The sequence below is a fragment of the Platichthys flesus genome, chromosome 6 (assembly GCF_949316205.1).
Source record: "Platichthys flesus chromosome 6, fPlaFle2.1, whole genome shotgun sequence".
Taxonomy (NCBI): Eukaryota; Metazoa; Chordata; class Actinopteri; order Pleuronectiformes; family Pleuronectidae; genus Platichthys; species Platichthys flesus.
Genome location: NC_084950.1, coordinates 14,394,579 through 14,418,290, shown reverse-complemented (window position 1 = coordinate 14,418,290; position 23,712 = coordinate 14,394,579). Strand labels below are relative to the sequence as shown.

The following is a 23,712-nucleotide window of genomic DNA, read 5'->3' as shown; positions in this document are numbered from 1 at the left end:
ACAGCAGGCATATAACCCCCCTTTCCCCTACTCTCACACACACACACACACTCACACAATGTCATAAAGATAAAGAAAGGGGGATGTAAAGAAAAGAATGATGGTGCTTCTTGTCATCCCTTGGGTGAAGAAATATACCATAATAGATTTTGAATGGCTTCAATACGCTGCCCCACTCCAAAAGATAAAAGGAAATGTATTTAAAATGTAAGGTAAGGCAAGAGTTGAACGATTATCAACTACTGAAAATATATTTTAACTACAAAAAAACTAAATATTTGATTTATCGCACATCAGTTAAAATATCGAAGGTCCTTTATTAACGCGTTCAAAGTGTTTATATGACTTCTGGTTGAAAAGTAATGAGCTGTATGTTTTTCAGTCGCCTCATTATAATTTTGAAAAAAAGAAATGCCACGTCGAAGGGAGCGTTGCGACACTGTCAGCTGACACTTGTGTATTAAGATGTAATTCCATCGTGATCCTTAAAGTGATCTGAGTGATGGCTCCAGTACCCCTGCTGATCGTGGAGCAAGCACGGAGACGGAGCTGCTGGCCGATCCAGAGGCTTCATAATGATAACCTCACAAGCATTAGCTGCAGGGGTTGTGCACACAATAATTGTTTCTGCCAAGCTATATATCTATATGACAGAGGAAAGAAAAACATGGCGTGACTTGTCCTGCTAAATAATTGATTCAAGAATCAGCTGCATCACCTATTTCAAGGAAGTCAACATGGTGTGGACTGCTTTTTTTTAATCTTTTAACACTGAAGAATCTGATGAGTTATTAGCTAATTAGAAGATAATTACAAGTCGATGCACGTTGATTAGCAATTTCTCTGCTAAACATTAACAATTTACAGCAACACTACACTCAATTCCAGCACTTGTTTTGCTTTACTTACCTAAATCCTAAACAGTACAAGTATTTAAAGATTTCACCTTGACACAACTTATTACCCGCTGCAGCGTGCAATTAAACGTGCCAAGCAGGCATTCGTTCTTTGTTCATTACCATGTTAGATGTGTGCTGGGTAATTTAGACTTTTCAATACAGGGCTACAATTAAAAGGCATCAATCTCACAGCAAATGCTGATATATTTTGTTAATTTACAATTCAATTTGCTGTCAGGATGCCCTGGAACTGCCCCGAACGGGGACGGAGATTCAACGTGTAATGCTTAGCCTGTGCTCGGGCCGGAGGGGTGCCCTCCCCTGCAGTTTCAGTTCCAGGACGAAGCCCTGAAAACAAATACAAGGTCGTCACCTGCTGCACAGTTTAGATTTCACTGACTCCCATCACCCTGCAAAAGCCCCACACTAAGCTGCAGTCCGCCGCAACCCCGTGCAATTGTGGGTCTGGCTACGTTCGGTGGTATCAATGCATCTCATGGGTCAAAGGGTCAATGAGTAATTAAGACATGGTTGCCTGAGCATTCCCCATGCACACTGTCAGTCCTGCTGAAAGGTTGGAAATGAAAGGAGGGGGATTTAAGTGCAGCCTGATACTATGGATCAGATTTCCATAAGTGTGTCTAAATGTTCCTCGTTCAAGGCAATTAGCATGATTACGAGATAGTGTGGTGTCATCAGGCTGTTTAACGGGATTTCAGAGATGAATTCTGCATGAGGTTTCGAAATTTGGTGCTAATGACAAAGATTTGCATTGTTGGCTATAAAAAAACTGTGTATTTAAGGGTTTTTGTGGAAGGTAACTGAAGAGATGAACAAATTACTGCACATTCAGGAGCCTTAAACAACTGTTGGATAAATGATTTGTTAATTAAGGAGCTTAGCCGATAAGCCTTCTCATTAGGCCTACAAACGTACGCAGCCTCCAATTGAGGAGGGAAAATTGTTATGAATGTTATGGTTTCAGCCCAGTCCATGTTTCTTGTTTGATTGTTTGACCAAAAACTTGGTGGCAGGATGGGACATGAGCCAAAGAGAGAACACATTCTCCATAATTTAGAGCTCATGATGAAAAACATCTGTAACATTAAGGAGACTGATATTTATGAGTTTGTGCAATTTGTTGAAAATAAAAATCTATCTCTAACAGATTTAAATGTGGTTTATAACGAGATTTTTTTCAGGAGCTGCAGTTATTAATATAATTTAAATGTAAATGCTTGTGCATAGGACGTCACCCGTGAAGACGCTGTACACCATCAGGAGCCAATAGGTGGATCCCATAACCTTAAAGAGCAGAGAAGGTCAAAAGGTGCATTGATTTACATGTAGAACAAGAAATTGTTCGCTTGGTTTCTTTGTTGCTGAAAACGAAGAGGCCAAGGCCAGAAAACTGAGGTCGCTGATAAACGCTATTAGTAGGAGATGCTGAGGGGTGAAGAAATCAATATGGCAGTTTGTCAACCTGCCTCTCGTAGGGAGCAGGACTCTGCGGCGGAGGTAAGTGTGCCCTGTCAGCAAAGCACATTACCAGAAATCAAAGGCCAGAGAGGGCCTGAAGGAAGGGATGTAGATGCCTCTGTAGAAAGGCCACACTTTGGTAATTAAAACCTATTTTATCAGACCTGTCTTGTCACCGTTTTTTTCTCTAACACGATTGACTATCTGTTGCATGGAGAGTGATCACTAATTTAACTTTAAATAAATGAGCCGCAGTCATTTACATTCCCGTGTTTGTCACAGATACTATAGCAAAGGGCAAGGCAATTACAAATAAATTATGCAACTCGATATTCATTTCAAAGCGAGAACCATCTTATATATATTTTTTCCTTGATCTTGATCATTTTAAGTCCCCATTGTCGTCCAAATTCCCTGTGCTACTTTAATATTTGTTACACAAACTACTTACAACACAGTAAATATTTTCAGTAACCTCAGTGATACAGAGTGTACTCACCCACATTAACAGCAGGCAGTAAATGAAACGTGTAGGTCAGCATAAGACATTGTGTCCAACAGTCTAATTAGAATTCCTGAACTTTACATTAACTATTAATGTAAAGTAAATGCAGTCAGCTATCTGAATCAACACTGCCCGTGTTATATGTCAGTGCAATAACATGCATAAGTGACTCCCTCCTTTACAACCTTAAATCTTTAATAATTAAAACACAACTGAACCTGTGCTCTCACACAATGAGAAGACTTGTGACAGCGGATGCTGAAACACCACCTGAGGAAATGCTGTACATACAGCAGCTAAATAGTAATAACATATGATCTCACGATTCAAAAAAAGAGTCTTGGGTTTAATATTGTGAGCCTTCGTCTTCTTTGTAGGCGAAATAGACTGTGACAGGTCCGACACTTGTCTGCACTGTTTCTGAAGCTCCCACTACCATCCAGCAGCCAATGCCATAGGCCAAACAGGGGATCCCTGCAAGAACAAGGTGCACAGTGAGTGTGAGAGGTCTGCAGAGTAGGAATATACTGAAATGAGTGATGAGGGGCAGCACATGCATCTACTGACCCAGATTAATCACTTTCAGCGCGGTGAAAAACCTGTCCTCAAAGTCCAGGTTCTGTGCAGGTGCCTTGCTGCAGTGGTACTTGATGAAGGGGAAGCAGCCGGTTCTCAGGATCTGGTAGTTGGACCCCTGCACTGTCCAGTTGAAGTTGGACAGGCCGAACTGGTCGTTGTGGACCGAGCTGTAGCGGACACAGAACGAGGTCCACGGCGGGAGGCGGCGCTGCAGCAGGTGGCAGGTCAGCAGCTCGGAGGCGCTCGGCCGCGGGCCCGTCCTGCGGAGCGCGCTGGGGAACAGGGCGATCTTTAGAAAGAGGCGGTGTGCTGCCCTCAAGAAGTCCGCCATGACCCGTGCGGAAAGCGGCGTCATTCACCACCCGGACCGCCTGTGAGCAGCTCCCTGGGAAGCCATAGATTAACTGCACAGAAACCTGAAATCAGATGATGCATAACACATGTCCTTGAGAGCAGAGGAGGAAGCAGCGTGCTGCTGCTCACCGGTCTGTTTACATGGGAAACAAGCGAGAGCTAATGTTAACAAACATCAAAGCCCGTGCTTGTGAGCTTAGCTAAAGCTAGCAACAACACTCCCGTGCACAGAGCTACCTGTCCGGACATACACTATGAATTCTAACATAATCTAAACCAACAGACATTAGAATAGAGCTGCTCCTCTGCAGCACTGGATGAGCTGACCTGGTACTCCTTCCAAAGTCATCCGACTGGAAACGCAGCGCTGCGCCGTTGTTCCTGCTCAGCAGAAACAACAACTATCGCCTGCGTGTATAAGGAGCAGAGACTGTTTAGAAATAAGAATTCACCTGTTTAGCAACCGGATAATATCCATGTGCTCAGACTGCTGTTAACTCCAGACCAGACAATCATATAATACACACAATTCCGCTGCCATCATTTAAGTGTTTGAATAGCATGTTGCTGCTCATTACATTTTTGCTTTCTGAAATTTCCTTTAGCTTTTACGATTGTTAAAACAACTTTATCAGAGACTAACATACATCGAGACAGATAATATTTAAAGAAAAAACGTCAATAATGGCAGAAATGTGTGAACACCACAAACACATCCTCCTCAAAGTGCAAACCAGATCCTCTGAGAGACACTGCAGCTGTTGGTGAATTACTTCCAATCTGAGTTCTAAAGCAACGTTTCTTCATGTCAGCCAGAGTCAACACTGAATATTTGCAACAGAAGGCAAATGAAGGGTTAATGTGACAGTACTGAAACGCATTGGCCTACAGTGTATTTACTGACATGGAAGTGATCTAAGACTTGTACATTCACAGCTATTGAAAATAATAAATAATAGTTCATAATCGTCTGTTTCATTTCCAGCTCCTATGGTTTTCTCTGGCTGTAGAGATGGCAGGGGATCGGTGAACTCGCAATCAGTACCAGTACTGAACTCTGCCCCCTCACCTGACCCTGGATCAAGTAAAAGAGCATGTACACACCTGCTGCATATGTTACACCACACATGTAGATTTATTTTAAAATATTCACCTTTAATCCTGACATTAGTGAATAATATGTGCTGATGTATACAAAGCAAGGAACCACACAGCAATTACAAAACATGATGACTTATGAACGGGCTAAAACACGAGCTGCTTAGCCCTTCACTGCAAACACAATACTGTATTTAATTTTTATTTTAATATATATATATATATATATATATATATATTCCACTACAAACTGTGCTCCTGAAGAAATAAAATAAAAAATAGTCAACGTACGAAAGAAAACTTTTTCAAAATCTGTTCACTTTCTCAACTGTCCACAGCAGATAAACAACTATACAGTGCCGGATGAAACTGCTTGTTTGGCTGCTACTTTATGAGTACTTGAACTCATAAAAAGCCTTCTCATTCCTCAGTGGTATTTATTAAGTGCACAGATTATTATATTTGTTTTCAAGTATTACCAGACAGTGTATTCAGACTGTAGATCTAGATAACAAAAACTGTTTATATGACAGATTCTAACAAGGTTTCTCAGCAATTTATTTTGGCTCAACCTCGATAAACTCCCAGGGTCAAAACATTCCCAGTGTAATGTGACATTAAAGTTGGCACAGACACAATGAATTAGCTTGGTATGGGCGATGTAGGCTTATCTTTGAAGCCGCCAGCTAAGCGGCAGATTTATCCTTCACCGCTCTCAGCTTGTTCTGAACGATCGTCTGCAGCACGTCCTCTATGTTCTTGGTCAGCTCCTCCAAAATAAAATTTGAAAGAGACAGTGAATTTTAAAAGCTGTAACTGCCATCCTTCATTTCATCTATACTTTTACATAATAAACTTTCGTCAACAGAAGAATTCCAACCGATTTTAGCTTCGCTGAATATGTAAGTTTCATGATGTAGAGAAGAGGAAATCATTAAGTCGTTAACGTGGTACCTTGAAATTGGTTTCTTCTTGCATCTTAGAAGATGATATTTCCTGATGAATGACTGACAGATTCCGAGCAAAGGTCACCAGAGCTCCCTGGAGATCCTCGGAGACCGTTCTATTAACAACACCCCAAACAAACGAGTTTACTAATGATCCCCACGTTGCCAGAAACAATCACCTTGTTTATCTGAGGGGGGGCGGGGGGTTGTTAAATGAAACTTTGGGCAGACAACATTGTCGGTCTGAAGGGGGATGAGCACAGCTTGAATTAACTGTTACAGCGCAGTGTAAACTAGGATTTGTGTGATAAATATGTTCAAAACACCTCTGCTGAACAACTTGTAGAGTTTGTAACAACAGTTAGAAAAGCCGGAGGTGGCATCTCAATCCCCTGAATGAATTGTCTTTACTCTCAGTCTGCAGAAGACTTTAACCCACATAATCCTTTTCTCTTGTGCTTTACTCCTTTTTAACTTATGAGATTGGCACCCCTCTTTTGGTAATTTTCTTCGTCGGGGCAATCCTTGATTTCATCAATACGTTTATGTATCAATTTGATGCAAAAGGAAATACTCACATCATTCCAATCCTGCATCGCTCACTGCTGTCATAAAGAGCGAAGACGGTGCCTTCCTTCATCTGTAATTTAGGAAACACAAACATTTCAAAGTAAATCCCTTATCATGACAGTGTTTCCCTTATAAAAGAACCCCCGCCAGGCCAAAAATATATATTTTGTAATAACAAGTAACGGATATAAATGCCAAATAAATTACAAGCAGAAACATTTCCATATCATGACACCATGGTGAGATTTGTCTCCAAGTGCAGCAACAAATTATGCTCACTTCATGGTGTGCCATTTTTGCAGAGGCCATAGGTTACACAGATTATGTTTACACACAAAATACGTCTGTGGTTGTTTTTAGTTAGATTAAGGTATTTTATTTGTCGGATTTTGCGATAATGACGCCCCATGTTTTCTTGCTCGACGTGCATTGCATTTTTTATGATCATCACCGGGTCAGTTGCAAAAAATATTAGCAAGAAGGATATAAGCATAGATAGGTTAATAATGACCGTTTTTACCTTCATGTTAAATCTTATGCCATGAGCCCTGCACATCATAAGGAACACATTGTGGTACAACATGGAAAGGTTAGAGTGAAACAAGTGGCTCCCGAGAACTGCATAACGATTCACCACAGGACTCTGTAAAAGAAGAAGACGCGTGTATTATCGTTGGCCTGAGCCTGGAAATAATTTGATGTTCTCTTATATTTGGATCTTCAGCGTATGAGTATGGTGTTGTGTATCTAATGGGCAGAGACCCCATAAATGAGTCATAAGGGTCACTGTGTGTGTGATTAGTGAATGTGATGAGTGTCGGGCGCGTGGAGTAAACTGTTGGGTCTTTCTTAATTAACCGCAGGGAGGATCAATTAATGCTTAGAAGGCACGCCAAACACAAGATGAGACGGAAATCAAGGAAAATACACTTTTTGGACCACTAATGTTTTCATCCAAATCTAGATACAATATAAACTACTCAAGGCAGAATACCCATCACCGTATTAGAGCGGGTTCTGGGTGTGTGAGTGTCATAAGTAACACTAGAGAGGTTGATTACTTGTAAGTGGCAGGGCTCAAGAGGATAAATATGTTCCTGGTTCTCTGGCACCTTTGGGAGACAAAAAGCACAGCCATAAGCCCCTGTGAGCTCAGGAGAGGGCCCATAACTCGCTGTGATGGCTGCGTGTTTGCAGTTGTCAAACCCGGGACTCTTGCACAACAATAAAAGTGTCCAACAGGGATTTAATTGTGTTTGTAATTTGCAGGCCCCTAATGATGGCCACTGCTAAAGCCATTAACCGCCGCGGTGGCTCAACTGCTGCACTGAAGCACCGGGCCACCAACTAAATGAATGTCTGATAAAATAATACAAGTCGCAGATTAACAAGCGTAAACTCCGGCATACTGCTAATAAAAGGCGTCTATTGTTTAAGGCCTGGCACCAGGTTGATGAGGTGTTCAAGCATGCATACACATGCATAATGGAAATGGTATGAATTATTAATGTGTTGATTATTTAGGCTCATCTATCAAAATGATAATGAATTCAGCACCTAAACACCAATTGAGCTCAGTGCATAATTACAGCATTTAGTTGTATTTGAAAAAATGAGGAGCAGAACTTGATGTAGCTTCGTGGTATAATAATATTCTCTAAAGTATCAGCTCGCTTTAGAGACTTCTGTCTTGCCGACTGCAATTAACAACAATTTGAGGAAAAAACGCTGCAAACAAATCCAAATTCAACATTTAAAATCCACATTCTGATGTTTAAGAAAAATGCAAAATGTTACTTTGGCTGCGGGTTGCTCTTCACAGTATTTCTCCCTGACTGGCACTTCTAAACAGCCTGTGTGACAATTCAACGTTCCTCCAGTCCTCATCAGAAGCATCTGGGTCATGGCCAGCTGGTCACTGTATGTGAGGTCCAGATCAATAGCCCACACCTGAAAAGAAGACAACATGCACCCGGTGTCAGAGCAGAGCCAAACAAACGCTGTGAACTGCGTAATTCCGATTTAATCACAAAAATGGACCCTCAAAGCATTTCATCCACCAGTCCTTATAAAGAGAAGGGTCAGTACCTTTTAGTCCTCACAATGTTCTCCATGTTGAGAGGCAGGGGAAGAGGGAAAACACGGTTAATGGCGTGTGCTCGACAGAGATAGGTAATCCAGCTGAGGAGTGACACATGCACAAAGTAGATCCCTCCCTGCATATTCGGATTCAGTCTGCCCTGGGCTACTTTGTTTGGCTCAGGTCTGATGAGAAGCTATGTTCAGATATGTATGGTAAATGGCGTCATTATAAGTATATTAAGGGGTCAGGTATGGTCGTAGCCTCCTGCTTAAACAGGGCTATTTTCCCCAATAATAACCTAATCGCCATGCCCTCTCTTCAAAAGTGGCAAATAAATCACGAGTGAAGGAGTTGTTAATAACTAAGTGGCAGTCGGCTGCCTCCTTTTGCTGTTCCTATTTGTCAAAGTAAACGCTGCTGCCACTGAATGCAAATCGCTGCCTGTCGGAACCCTGCAGTCTCTGTAACCTGAGCACTTTATCTCCACTAGCACATTGATATCTGACCACGCACAGTCATTCTCTTTTATATTTTACTCTCTATTAAGTTCAATGATATAACAAATCACAGGTCATAGACGTGGGGATGCAAGTAATGATTATGTTCATAATTGATGGATAGGTCTCAATTAATATTTCTTAAAAAGTCAGAAACCAAGGAATCACATTTTCCAAATTGAGTTTTTCAAATGTCTTGTTTTGTCCAATCATTTGCTTTCAAAATAATCAAAAATGACGAATCAATTATTATAATTGATCCAAATATTTTGGTCAAGTTAAATCTATTTATAATCAAAACATGATGTATGGGTTTTAAACAGGGTGTCATACAAAGAAATACTAAGGCCTCTTGTGGAGATATTCTAAACAATATATTACAAAATCATAGAGGGGAAAAAAATTCTGTACATAATAATAATTTTAGACGCGTAATCTGATTTATAGAAAATAAATAAAGGCTGATGTGAAGTAATTTATAATCTCGTCCACAGTAGATTTTGTGATTTCAATATTTTTTATAATCTTTAAAATATAATTTAAGCTACTGTGCACAGGAATGCCTTAAAACAGAATATAATCACATAAAGTGAAAACTGAAACTATTCACACGTACATTCATCTTGAGCAACAGCTCAGCAGTATGTATGCCACTCAGTCACCTTTACTGTAGGGGCTACAGTTAGCACCACTGGGTAGATGCTCTATGCATCAGATACCTGGGCCTGAGTGACGGACACACACCGCTGGGCCATTCACTCGACTCACTAAAAATCATACTCCAATGTCCCATTGTCGCTCTTAACAAAGCAGTGGGAAATGTAAGCCTGGATTGCACCTGTTTTCTATTGCCTTGAATTTTCATTAAAAACCCTGATGCTGCAGCTGGGGCCCCACCATTCCACAATGTGAGGAACGACTGCAAGGGCAAACATATGTGACCCACTTCCTCCCATCAAATAAAGTAGGCAGCTTTTAGCAACAGGTTTGAATCTAAATTGATGTTTAAATCCAGACAGGTTTGCCCATGTGGCTCTCTTCTTTCTGAGCTGTGTGTGCGTGGGGGAGATGGTTAAGAATCTGTCTTTAGTATTCCTGCTTCCATTGAAGCACATGCTGTTTATCGTCTATTCTTAGTCATACTGTCGGTGATTCACATTCAATTTCAGGTCAACATTGTAACTCAAATGTATTTTAAGGCTGTCATTATATCATTCTAAGCAGTTAGAGTAAAAAGGAATCTCCTCAACATTTTCTGTTTGAGTCAAAGCTTTGTTACAGGAAGGGCAATTTGGTTTGACCATATGAAATCCTGAAAGGTAAAAAATACAGTTATGTATATATATATATATATATATATATATATATATATATATATTATGTGCATTTATTTTTACCTGAAATTATCAATTATATATGGTGAGCTTAATGGTCCAAATGAGGACTATTCTTCTGGAAAAAATTGATTAACTGCATTCAAAATCTTAATGTAAACAAGAATGTTAATGGTCTCTGTTAGAATCAAGTTCATTAGAAAGATATTTTAAGTTTCACATTGTGTGAACACTGCTTCACTCACACTGTTAAAATCGAATCCATAAGATACTACCCTCTAGTGGCAAGTGTGCCCTTAGCTACTGTCTACCCTTTTTTTTATTGGGAATACAATATGACTGTAAACATAAATAAAGCTTTAGCAGTGGAGAGCAAACACAGATTTTATTGAAGTGTTCAGAATAAAACAAATGCTGTTTTGCTATTTGGTGGGATTTTTTTATAAAAGAAAAGAAATCCAAACTCTTTGAACAGGAATTGTATTGGCAATCTTTCTGTGTCGTTTTTTCATACCCTATGTGACGCTGTAAAGTAGCCCCAGTGCTTTCTCCACTGTTTTACAGGTTTAGTATTTTATACACCATATTGTAAAGAGAGCATTTCATTTTACAGCTCCGGATCAATACACAGTCAATGTAGCCACATGTTAGAAGCAGCGCTTAAACCATCATAAACCAGTCCCTTTGCACTATCATAAATCAAGGAGGTTTCCACAAAAAGTAATCCTGACGAATGAGATATACGGCTCTGATGGCGTTTTGCTATAACAAGGAGAAACATTTCAGCAGACCGAGCGGTTAGGGGTTAAACACTGACAGGGCAGCGCCGTGGAGCTGCCAAATCACTTTAGAATGACCCTTTGTCTAGAAAAGATAGGTGCCGCTGAAATTCTCTGCGTCCCAAGGTTAAAGGGCAAGCCTTAAATGGCGGAATGAGTGTATTGACACAATAAGACCTGACAGTTTATTAGATGGCCTTGTCACACATGTGGTGCCTGTGCCCACTGTTTGCCTTGCCTGTTTTCCACATCCCTGGGGAGCAGCATGGGAGGCACCTATCTTCTCATATGGATCCCTGCTCCAGCCTAAAAATTGATCCCTCTCACCAGCGTGGTGATTTAGAGAGCTTTGACACCGTGTGTTACAACAGCTCAGGTCATATTTATCGTGGAAGCGTGTGCTAAAGGCCTTGTCTTGCCCTCGCTGCGTCTCACCTCCTGCTCCATGGTGTCGTGGTTCAGGAAAGTAGCCAGGTCCACGGAGACATGACCCACGATGCAGCGCTGCAGACAGGCCCGGCCCACGCGCGTGCAGATGGAGTGCAGGGTCTCTGGGTATACGGAGGTCTGCGGAACAGTGCAGCCTATAGCTTCCAGTTGACAGGAGCCATGAAGCTGGTCTCCACAGGACAACACGTTCACCTCGCCCCCAGGCTCCAGTAGCAGATCTACTGTCAGACAGGTGACACTGTCTGATGGGGGGTAGGCCTCCACCACTCCGCCTGGACAGACAGTGGGAGCAGAGTGTTACCCATGATACAGCTCCTGGAACTCTCCTATAATAAACAGCTAAAATAACATCACATTAAATCACAAAAGGAACATCGGAGAACTAGGTAGGAAATGGGGAATAGATTTTAACATATTCAAATGGCTGTATGAGCAGGTGAATAGTTTCTAGTGCCTGACAATAGATGTCTGACCTTGCCTGAGGAAGGTCTTAAGGAAGCAGGCCCAGTTGGGATAGCGGGAGGTTTTAGCGGGCCGGGCGTAACGGGTCAGCCACTCTGGGATCTCGTCTGCATATCTGAGCAGAACAGACTCCTGCAAATAGAAAGTCACGGTGCATCAGGAATCTACTGAAAAGGATCTGGCGATATAGGCAATCATGTACGTTTGGTGAATCAAACACGAGTCAATAAGAAGTCCTGGCTACATTATTTCGTGTCGACTGCGTTATTGGAAATGCTCTGGTGTTATCCGGATGACTCCAGTGACTGCTTGTTATCCTTGAGACCTTTGGTGGCTGCTTCAATTTCTCAGCGAGTGCCTGACGGATACTGCGCGAGGGCCTGTGAGTGACAGCCTATTATCAGAAGGCCTCAGGAGTCTAATGGCTTTAACTTACAGCCACAGAGACAGCACCTGCCCTCAATAACAACTCTCTCCTCATGGCAGCTGATGAATACCTAAGCTAACCCCATCTATCTGGGGATCAATCAGGGCTGGACTGGGATCGATAGCACTCTTGTTTCTGTAAGTAGGAAATGCCATAATGGTTTCACCACTTAATTACGCTGTTAATTTCTAACTTTTGTTTTTAGGTGTCTCTTTAACAGGCCGGCGACTCAAGTGCACCCTTTCCTCAGACGCTTTTAGGTTTAATGACAACAATCTAAAATAATTTTAAATAAAAGACATCCGAATTTACCAGGGTACTTGACTGAATGTATCTTTGTCATAGGTGTTTTCACATAATTAAACAAAATGGCAACGTAGAACCTTTAGTTGTCATTTAATCACTGTATTATAAATCTATAACTAAATGCTTACGTTGACTGTATGATGCAAATGCTAGGTTTTCTTTTTAAATACAGGCTTCTGTATGCAATAATGTCTTCGTTTGACTAATAGACAGGAATTCCGTTTGGTCATACACAATAAAATGTGAAAACTGTCTGAGAGTTGACTAAAGTCTGAATGGAAATATTATCTTTGTTCTCTCACTGCTCCACCCAGAGCATCACTTTGTTTTTAGCACACGCTGTCTGGCTTCACTGGAGACAGGACCGGAGATTATGCTGTTGACATTCCAGTCATGTAACAGCCATCATCATATTCAAGTACTGTACGAGGCGAGGTCAAATGCGACACAGTGATTCCCCCTACACAAACCATAAAGCACACAATGGTGCGGAAAAAAGTGTAAGGGAACGGTTGTCATTTTCAACGGAAGAGCAGGCTCACCCCAGGACTTTGCCTATGCAGTTCACAGAAGCAGCGGGACAGGGGGGGGAAGAAAGAGCTGTACTCTGCAATAAATTATTTGGACTTAAACTGCGTACAGTGCCCTGTGATGGGATTCCAGCGTTGCTTTGTGTCCACATAAAACCAAGCAATCTGCTCATAAATGAAATAGATGTTGCCCCTGCCTCTGTGATTGCCATTACACACTGAGACAACTGAGAGAATCTTGAGAATAGAGCAATATAATCTGACTCGTTTTGTATGAAGATTCATTTTTTCTGTGACACTTACAAACCAGAGCTTCAACCTCAAACTGCTTGTTGCGTGACTAATTCAAAGTGTAATATTAAATAAAACATTTAGCTCTCACTTTATCCTCATCTGGTTTAAAATGTGAGAACGGGCCGGAAGCCTTTTGTCTGTTTAAACATTGCACACAAAGCTTTTATGACTTCCAATGTATTGAGAGGAACCGACGAGCAACTGCACTAAAATGTGCACCACAAAAAAAAAAGAAAAAAAGGTGAATTCTCATCAATTGTGTTCAGGCAGATCCTTACATATTTAAACTTCTCCATGCACGCACAGGCTGCACAATATTTAGACAGAAAACATCTGTATCAAATGTCCCTGTACCTCTTCAGTGGTAGTGATTATCAAATGACCCATTTCCACGACAAACGGAACCTAAATAAGGTGTTGCTCAAGATCTGTTTGTACACAGCGTGACAAAAAAGAACTACTCCATCTGTTGACGCTATTAGGTGTAATTTTTACCCTCTTGTGCCTAATGATCCATATGCAAGCTGTGTGAGCGCTTAAGTGTGTGTATGGCCCCCTTCAGGCATTGCATGGGAGCAGATCTACATGTCTTTAACCTCTCTCTGTGTAAATGCTGAAAGAGGCCCGGGGGCTTTCCGCGGGCTGAAACATTGTGCTGGAGGCCTCACAATATTTAGAGGAGCGCGCACACTCCGTCTCCAGACCTCCGTGTAAGCCGCTATAGTGTGGATGCGATCCCTCCTCCTCCTTCTTGTATCCTTTTAGGCTTTCTTTTGCGTTGCCAGAAGGGATCTGACTGTTGGTTCTATTCAGAAAGGCCACATGGTTTTCTTGTGAGTCGGGCTTCTTCCTGCTGAGCCCTTCAGAACAAGCAATAATTAAAAAAAATGTGTGTGTGTAGGCTCAGGCCAAGTGTACGCTCTAATCCACTCTCGGTGTTTTTTTTAATGGAATCGGCTTTTGAATTGTGAAACTAATTTTATAACATAAAAATTAAATTATCACTTATTTTTTGGTAAACAATAATCTTGGTGAAGAATTATGAATTAATATTTAAAATGTTTCATTTGATAATTTGTATTTCATCAATAATTAACAGAATTGCTACCATTTCCATAAACATAGCTTTAAACATCTATTAGCCAAATTCCTAAATGCATGCAAATAGTCAGCACTGTGAATATCTATCCTATTCACTGGCTGTCATTGGGATCGCAATTAAGTCTACTTCTTTCCAACAAAGTGCTCCATTAATGAGCATCATATCTCAACATATACTGCCATCTTTACACATCCATCCACAGTTTCTGCTGTGAGGATATACTCTGATATAAAATATTCATATGTTTGAATCTATTCACCAACATTGCTCTGCAATCTTTCAGCATATAGAGGCAAATTGCTATCTTCAATATAAACTAATACAACAGCAGACGGACATTTAAGGGGTTACTACATTTTTAGGGGAAAACAATGTCATAACAAAAACATCATGCAATCAGGAGCACAGGATGTGTGCTTTGCTTTGATTAAAAGAGCAAGGTGTAGAATAAAGGCTAGTTAAAGTGCTGTGTCCATATGGCCCTCAAGCCCCGGGGCTGTCAGCCTACACTGGGGGCCTCGGCACTCTTCCCTCTCCATGGGACCCCAGCTGGTGAAACAAACCCCATTTACTTTGCTGTGCTGCCTCCGCCACCATTATGGACCTTGGCTGTGGCTCAGCCACTCTCTGCCATAATTAACAGCACCGATGCCACAACAATTACAGCCCCGCATTGCACATACACTATGAGTCAAAGAACAAGCTAATAGGAACAAAACAGAGTGAGCCATAAGAGGCTTTGAGATGACTGCTGTTCTTTCAAATGGAATAAAAAGTAAAATCGTTGTGCTCGAAGCCCACAATCATTAGCCTGTAATTAGTTTACACAAAGCTCAGAGTTAAATGGCAAAATACGGTAATTAACAAATGACAGAAAATCAAAGGCTACTATGTAAGCATATGAGAAATAAGAGCCAGGGGCTCAGGAGCTGTGTACAGATTGCACCGCTACTAATTGAATGGTTTACAAATGATTAAATACATTTATTTGTTTTGACTAGGTCGAAATGGAACCTGAATTCATTTTTGAGGTGAAAGCAAATTTTTATATTTTAAAGATTAACTATAATGTCACATAAAGTCTATAAATACGTTTTTGTATTATAAGGTTGTCTTTACAAATGGCTGAGACACATCCAGTGAGTGTTACTGACAAACAGAAAGGTCAATGTATTAAAATACTAGAACAGCAATTCAAAGCGTCAAAATCAGCTACAATTAAAGCTGTTAGGTGTTTGGTGTTATTTGCACTTTAATATACTTTCGACACATTCGTAAGTCTGTGTGACATTAATCTAAAAAAAAATTTCAGACAAACAAATTCACAAGAAATGCTCTGTTGAGCAGAATGTCTGTGCTGCAATTTAATTGTCAGTTCCAGGTGATTTTAGTGCCATTGTACAGGCTTTTGTTCTCCAAACCACAATGACACTAGTTGATGTGTGTGCCCCAGAGAATGGATAATGGCTGCGTGTATAAACAGATATTTTATGTATTGATTTAATGCTCTGCGGCTCTGGGGACGATGCTCAAAATACTGTACAACAGGGACTGTTACTTTAACACGTTTTGAACTCTAATCTAAATGATGGCCTCTTTGTGACCCCGGAGTGACCTGTGCTTTTGATCATTCAGTGACAGAAGGGAATCTAACCCTTCTTTGAGGTGTTGCTGAAATTTGATCTGCTAAGTATCTTGTTGTTAACGTGTTTACTTTAAATGGCCAATTCCTGATTGGTATGAGAGTAATAATAATAGCAATAAACATAATTTGTATTGCGTTTTCTAAAAACCTGTTCATCAGTTTACAGGGTAATGAGGTGAACAAAAAAATAAAAGCGCAAACCCATAGTTCATGCAAATTCAATAAAACAAAAGTAATTGTACAAAATGTGCTTCAGGAGAGAAATGACGTCATCCTCAAAGTCGCATCTTTACCTGAATCCATTTTGTGTTCCGCAGCTCGACACTATGACGCCGGTACTCCTGCAGCGCCCAACTGGAGCAGCTCAGGTGGCAAACATCACAGTATGCTGTACCACGGCCACTGTGCTCCGAGTCTACCTTGAAGAGCCAGCGCTGCACACCCAAGTTTTGAGTCATAATCTCTGCCAGTGCCTCATGAAGCTAAACCAAAAGAAAAAAGATATGAGCTACAAACGCCTACGGATAAAGGTGACATAAAACATTTTTTTTTGTATGTGTTCTTTCAGTGTCATCAGTTACTGAGTAGGGACCTCAGGTTGTTTCGGGGTCTGCGAATGCATTTCTGTTTTTGACCTCTGACCTTGTTTAGTGTGTAGATGTCCCCTTGACCAGGGGGCACATCAACCTCTGCCCCCTTGAAGATCCTCCGCCCTCCAGACTTGGTGCTGTAGAGTTGTGCAACAGCTGGTTCTGGTCCCAGGATGGGCACTCCCAGCTCATCAGCCACTGCCAGGTCATCCACATGGGCCACTCCACCCACAATATAGGCCCGCTTCCCCTGGATCAGGTGTCTTATGCGCTTTAGGGTGCGTGGACTGTACTTTAGGAGCGTGGACAGGCACATGTTACGGGTCTGGAGGAGAGGAGGGGAGAAAGATTACTGCAGGAGCTACGGGTTCTCAGCGTGTCTTCCAAGGGTTGTTTCTTGACCTGATTTATCACAGTGTACACACAACAGATCTATTATTGTAATAGCCAGCAGGGTGTTGACCTCTTCTGTATTCCAGCAGGTTGAATTGATAAAAGCTGCCTGTGGGAGGCCTCCCCTATCCTTCACATCTTTAATGTGCGCTAGCAATGAGCTCCTTGGGAATACAACTAATTACTTCACATCTGTATTTATTTGATCCACATGGAATTATCCCTTCTGTCACTGGCAGAATGCGCTGCCAGCCGTGGGTAGCAGTGATTCATCTCAGCAACACGTCTGGCACACTTTAACAACAAAACAGCAGGAAAATCAATAGAAAGAGAAGAAGACCACGTCCCGTTGCACATTCAATCTGGTGCAAATGGATGTAAAAAGATGGAAAGAATAGATGGATGCAAAAGAAACTTTTACAACACCTTGATTTTTCTATATTAAGATGAGCAAAACAGTTCAGGATTTCTAAAAACAAAATCGCAGCAGCAACCTGGAATTAATAGTTGATGGAAAGGAATATGGAATTTAACTATATGCTGAGAACCAGCAAGAGACCATTTAATTAAGTAAATCTTAATATAGCTCTAGTGTGTTTACTTTAAAACAACAAATGTAGTAAAGGGAAATTGAAAATATTAAACTGTTACAGGGTAAGAGTAAAGTAACAATCTCCTCTGGTACCCTCTAGAGGAGGATTCACAAACTGCAAGTCCATGTTGCATCTCTACTGCACAAGATTGTTGATTTCTCCACAGAGAGATCCTGCTGAAAACCCACAGTGTCAAGTTTACATGTACAAAATGTGAATGTGATTGACCTTACCGGGAAATAATCTACAGCCTCAGGTGTGAGGATGATAAAGGGTCTGACGGAGGATGAGGCCTCAGTAGTTGTGTTTTCAGCCCCGTCTGTGGCTCCATCACGCACCAGGAGGCTGGTGTAATAGTGCAAGATGTCCTCCCCCAGATGCCGAGGGCAAACGTAGATCACCTCCACATTCTTGTCTAAAAATGTGCAAAAAGCGGACGCCATTAATCACATGTTCACGGGGAAACTTACGGGGAAAGCGGTGAAGCTCCTACCTCTGATATCACACAGCCTGTTTATCTGGATGTTCTGCAGGGTGTCAAACTCCCTCAAGTTCAGCCGCTGACTCTGCGAGTATCCTGTCAAAACAAGGTCACACCAACTCTCACAAGGCTTTCAGAGAGAGATCTGTGTCTTCTATAAACTATTCAAAATCTGTCGCTCCGCACAGATGTGTGCGCTGCTAGATTTGGGGCATGAGGTAGTCAGGTCTAATCACACAGGAATGCGATCTGATGATTAATTTAGCTTAATAACTAGCAGGTGCAGAGACTGGTGTGTGCTGGGAGTCCTGTTGCACCATGTCCAGCCACCACTGGGCTCCAACCAGTGACACCTCCAGGATTCCATTCTATGTCTGTCTGGATTTCTGCCTGGGAGAGAATCCTCAGCTGAATCAAGGTAATTAAATGATTGGATTCATGCTAATTAACAACAATGGGGTTCAACTTTCTAATTATCCTTGCTCACACAGCACTCGGTGTAGCCACCCCAAGTGCAAATAAAGCATTCCATCTGCTAGTAATTAGGCTTAATAATTTTAGACAATCGCTCAATGATTTACAATGCACATGCCTGATTACAGTCTAAATGTGAGAGCTGAGGTAAAATTAGAACAATAAGGCAGCAAAGTCTGTGTCATATATAAAAACATAGCAGCTTATTCCTCTTTTGTGTGTGTGTTTTTTTCTTTTTTTTTGCCGTGCAATGAAATACGACCTTTGTGCCTTTTACAAATATTCAACAAAATGGCTTTTCATTTGCTTAATCTGCAAATTAAATGGCGATTGAGACTAAATTGTTCAGTTCCCTGGCATGGGGACTGTCATCATCCTGTGAGTGCTTTCCTGTGGAGAGTCATTTGAATGAGACGGAGTGACTCCACCAGGGCCACAGACTGGAGCAGCAGAGTGGTGAGACATGGGATGACTGCAGCTATGCATGTGTGTGCGTGTGTGTTTGAGTGTGTGTGTGTGTGCGCATGTTTGCACGCATGTGTATGTGTGTCTGTGTATGCGTGTGCAGCAGGCAGAGAAAGCTACCTAATGAAGGGATGTGGATAATGGTTCTCTTGGAGGACTGGATGTGTTTCCAGTCGGCTGCCAGATTCTGTGGATGGAGAAAAGGAGTGATCAGAGAGGGGACTGCCTCAAACACACACACACACACACACACACACACACAAATCATCACACATCACTGCATAGCTAAAACACATCAAGCCAATCTCTCTCTGGGCTAACAGAAGCAAACCAAGCATAAAATACCACCTTAATTAAATTGAGCGTTTACTTTACAAACATCTTCTCACAATTAATTCAATAAGGAAGGTACATGATGCCACTGCCAGGGGAAGATTATCAGGCTTAATTAACAGGGTATGAATGTTTATTGAGTGAGAACATACATTTAGTGCATGTATACACACACGGCGATGTTAAAACTAAATTAACTTGCAGGCACTAATTAATATTGTGTCAGCGCACAAAAAAGATATTCAAGACAGATGACAATCCAGACATTTTATCTATAGTGGACTTATGTTTTTAAGGTGTTAATCATGTGGAAAAAATGTGCTGTCATACTGATGAAGATTTCATGAGCTGAAGAAAAACGAAAAGAACTAAAATAAGAATTTCCATTTACAATCAGTTTTCAAATTAAAACCTACTGTCACTACAACAAAACAACTTTAATTATTTAAACTGGCTATAATATTTATTGTACGTCATTATACATTTAGCTGCTGCTATTATATTTTAATAGGCCATTGGGATGGACTGGGAACTTTTTTGTCTTTGTTCTAGCGCCCTCATAATCACAGTTTCTACATTTGTCTTCCTTTGTTTGAAGCGTGGCTGCAGTGTTACTTTATCCATCCGTCTCTCTCCATCTCTTTGCTGTTCTCTACTTCTCATCTGTCTCACTTGTCTCCGCTCATGTCCTGCATGAGTGCCTCACTGTTTCTTGCTGTCGTTCCCTTTTGCTCTTTTTTTTTTAGTAGATAAGTTTTTCATTAATCTGGATAAATGTTATATCTTTATTTGTATCTCTATTAATCTCAAACTGGGAAAACTAGATAAAATGCCAGTGATTATTAACACTGAATATATATGGACATGACATTCCCTCCTGTCTTTATTTTGGTCATGTTCTTTATTTTTAAGTCCTATAGAATAAAGACTCTTGACACAGATTTTGATTGGCCCTCATTAAATCACTGGAGTTTGTAACTAAACAGGAAACAGAAATCCATGCAAACAAGAGGAAATGTAATAACATATCATTTTTGCCCCGAATTATAAAAACAGAAAAGGTTTTTAATTTATAAATAGATAAAACTCTTATATCTAAATCTTGAGTCACACAAGCACAAAGTAAATTTAACATTATGTTGATAACTTCAGAATTTGCATTGAATCTAATTTAATTTAGAAATCATGAAAAAAGGTGAGAGAGCAACATTAAGTAAGGGACTGCTAGAGAGAATAAAGGTATTTGGATAAAAGCAACATCACCTGCGCTCTGCTGCGATAACTCTCCAGCTGTCTGAGACGTCGAGCCTGCAGGGCCCTCCTGACACCACGCATCTGAGAGCGCATCAACCACGAGATGGAGATGGTGCCCACCGCCCACTTGCGGCGGCAGTGGCGCAGGTAGGCTGTCCGGGCCACACAGCGCCTCCAGCAGGACTGGATGTGGATGGCAGCCGCCTCGATGCCTCCTTCTCCCTTAAAGCGCTGACCTGGGCGTGATACCAGACCCAACACCTCCTCCCAGTTTTCGAGCACTGAGACGAGGCCAATCACTGGAATGGCGGTTCTCCAACCACTGTCCCAACCATGGGAGAACTCCACCAGTCGCTCCCCACTCACTTTGGCCATAGGCACAGCAAAGTCCCTGAGCAGCTTCTGCAGGGCCTCCAGAGCATGAACAACACTACTCCAACACGAGCTGAAGCTCTGCTTGAAGAGACAGAAATCCGCTGCCAATGGATCCATCCTCCCCTTTGTGATGGCGAAGGGGTAATTGCTGATATTTACAGGAACTGATACAGGCAAATTCTGCAGAACACAGTCAGACTAGTGAGAGGCAACCTAGATTTTTAATATACAGTTAAAGGAATTTTAATATTATTCATACCTGATGATTTTTACAGATAAGATGGTTGGCAGCTTGCATCATACTCCTGTGCTCCATGCTCTGTGAGGATGTGGAGGGAGGCGGTGTCCTGGTGGTGCAGATTGTTGTGCATTTGCTTTCTGTTTCTTCACAGGTGGATCCAGGTGTTTGTTCCCATTTCAGCTGCTTTGGACGCAGAGACTTTGAGCCCATCAGACCTAAAGTCACAAACGGACAAGCTCAATTGAATTGTATAAGTAATTGAGCATCAGTCGAATTTAAAGCGGTCAAGGCCGTTCTAACAACTAAGGGCTTAAAACCAAAAGACAATTAAAACAATGAGAGGAAAGGCATAAGAGCAATACTGATGGGCAAGTGCATAACTGTTATTGTTGTGGCAATTAATCCTGTGAAAATGTTGGATGTGAGGACCAGACCCTGCAGACTTTTTTTTCTAAAGACAGAGCATTAAACATGAACCAGTCCACAACATGTCTTTCCATCCCGTACAATTGTATTAACACAATCGTTTGGAGATTTAACTATCACATTAAAATGTAAAGTTTTTAGAAAGTACTGAGCTATCTCACAAGAATATGGCTCCTGTCTTGCGTAAAGAGAAGCAGCCTTGTGCTGGATCGACATTTAGAGTGAACTAGTATCTGGCACTGAAGAAAAAATAAATGTAAAAAAAGCACTTTTGAAAATACGTGTCCTTGTTTATGAAAAGGTTTGGGTTAGGCTGAGATAGATAATAAAATACAAGATACATAACGAGTCTGAACATCCAGTCTGCATGAGGAGAGGGACTGGTGATAGGAAGGTGAAATGTCTGCTTACGTGTCCCTGTGGCATCCTCAAGTACTGCCAGGTTGTGATTGCCCCTTGGCCATGGTTTCAGTCTCCCTGCAGGGCCAGTGATCATTCTGGGATGTTTTGCCTGAACCGAACATGTTTATAAGCTCAGAGATTTTCCATGCATTGTAAGTGAAGTCAAAGAAATGCTACCAGAGTCAGGTTCGTCCCTGAAAAGTTAAAGGAGCTGATCTTAACATACTATAACTCAGAGTAGTTCTGTTGGTAGCTGAGACATTCAACACACAGTACTGTATCCAAATGTTTAAATTGAAGATAGATGTAACGTCCTAATTTAAGATAACAGGAGTTTCATCCAATGCTTCATCCATCATTACTCATAAAACCCAAGATCCTCCAGACTTGTCACCTAATGTCCTCTCCTTCGTTCTCCTCAGACCAGTGAGCTCTTTGACAGACCACAGGTAGCAGCCAGGTGCTGGGGAAATTTCCCCTCAAAGGCACACATCTGTTTCAGATGGGGTTGGGAAAAGGTGGCACCTTTTGTAAAATTGCTAAAATGCAAAAGCTCATTCCCTGGCAACGGTGTGGAGAAGAGAATAGGTGGCCTGAGATGCAGGAGGAGGCAGCAGGCAAGGAGCCAGTGGTTAGCAGTTGGGGAAGCTACGGCTGTCTTATTGGCATGCTGGACCAGGTACCCACTTCTGTCCTGAGACAGCTGTAAACCAGTAGCCCATAGCACAGCAATCAGGCGCCTGTTTCTTTAGAAGAATGCTGATGTGCTGCAATCTGCTGCTTTCCGCTTTCTGCAGCCAGTTCTTCTACCTCTCCTATATCAGAGTGACAGTCTTGGCCTCTATTTCTCATGTCAGGTATAGATTCCCAAAAACAGATTGGAGAGGAAAGTGTGTAAAATATATCTAAAACTAATGCCGACCTTTGCAAAAGATTAATTTGTTTTCTGTGACAAGTGTTGGCTGTCAACACTAATGCAAGTGACCTTTGTGTCAGTGTCCCCCTGAGCAGGAGACTTGAGGAATCTTTTAATGCAAACCTGTGCCATCATTCTTCACTCCAGCATGAACCCTATTCTGGGGATTAAAGGTGACAGTATCAAGGAAAATAACAACGATATCAAATCCATCTTAACTCTAGCAGAACCTCTTGTGATACTTCCTAATCAAGTCTTTCCTGACGCATGTGCTGTATATTACAATTAACATCAACAAACCCAACAGGAGTCTATTTTTCACCGCACAAAAAAAAGCTTTTCTTTTATTAGGGATAAATGTGAAGTATGATGAGAATATCTGCTCCATAAGTAAGAAGGCCAATATATCAGATGTAGCCTGTGTTCGCC

The 23,712-nt window shown here is 41.5% G+C and overlaps 2 protein-coding genes across 6 annotated transcripts; both read right to left on the bottom strand.

Moving 5' to 3' along the window:
* Positions 1-3,208: 3,208 nt before the first annotated feature.
* On the bottom strand, positions 3,209-4,536 carry c6h15orf61 (chromosome 6 C15orf61 homolog). 5 transcript variants are annotated; one of them, XM_062390754.1, is made up of 3 exons: positions 4,144-4,536; positions 3,451-3,878; positions 3,209-3,357 (listed from the first exon to the last, which is right to left on the bottom strand). In XM_062390754.1, exons 2-3 carry the CDS (start codon positions 3,815-3,817, stop codon positions 3,230-3,232), a joined length of 495 nt encoding a protein of 164 aa, XP_062246738.1. In that variant the 5' UTR covers positions 3,818-3,878; positions 4,144-4,536; the 3' UTR covers positions 3,209-3,229. The 5 variants fall into 5 exon arrangements, with proteins under 5 accessions (XP_062246738.1, XP_062246741.1, XP_062246739.1 ...); XM_062390757.1 differs by having other exon boundaries at positions 3,451-3,866; positions 4,144-4,204; XM_062390755.1 differs by having other exon boundaries at positions 4,102-4,193.
* A 388-nt stretch (positions 4,537-4,924) lies between these two features.
* Positions 4,925-23,539, bottom strand: iqch (IQ motif containing H). The gene is made up of 15 exons (XM_062390751.1): positions 22,377-23,539; positions 21,558-21,754; positions 20,933-21,478; positions 19,457-19,523; positions 18,410-18,493; positions 18,150-18,331; positions 16,983-17,255; positions 16,634-16,822; positions 12,048-12,168; positions 11,560-11,846; positions 8,229-8,381; positions 6,952-7,074; positions 6,440-6,501; positions 5,869-5,977; positions 4,925-5,684 (listed from the first exon to the last, which is right to left on the bottom strand). The coding sequence occupies exons 1-15, from the start codon at positions 22,459-22,461 to the stop codon at positions 5,601-5,603; spliced, it is 2,562 nt and encodes an 853-aa protein (XP_062246735.1). The 5' UTR covers positions 22,462-23,539; the 3' UTR covers positions 4,925-5,600.
* Positions 23,540-23,712: the final 173 nt, after the last annotated feature.

What these genes read in the sequence shown, in the direction of transcription:
- c6h15orf61 (XM_062390754.1), bottom strand. Translation starts at nt 3,817, where the DNA reads ATGACGCCGCTTTCCGCACGGGTCATGGCGGACTTCTTGAGGGCAGCA. An exon ending in GCTGAAAGTGATTAATCTGG is followed by an intron (nt 3,358 to 3,450) that starts GTCAGTAGATGC and finishes TTGTTCTTGCAG; the next exon opens with GGATCCCCTGTTTGGCCTAT.
- iqch (XM_062390751.1), bottom strand. Translation starts at nt 22,461, where the DNA reads ATGATCACTGGCCCTGCAGGGAGACTGAAACCATGGCCAAGGGGCAAT. An exon ending in TATCCACATCCCTTCATTAG is followed by an intron (nt 18,494 to 19,456) that starts GTAGCTTTCTCT and finishes TTGTTTTGACAG; the next exon opens with GATACTCGCAGAGTCAGCGG. An exon ending in AAGAGCAACCCGCAGCCAAA is followed by an intron (nt 7,075 to 8,228) that starts GTAACATTTTGC and finishes CTTCTTTTACAG; the next exon opens with AGTCCTGTGGTGAATCGTTA.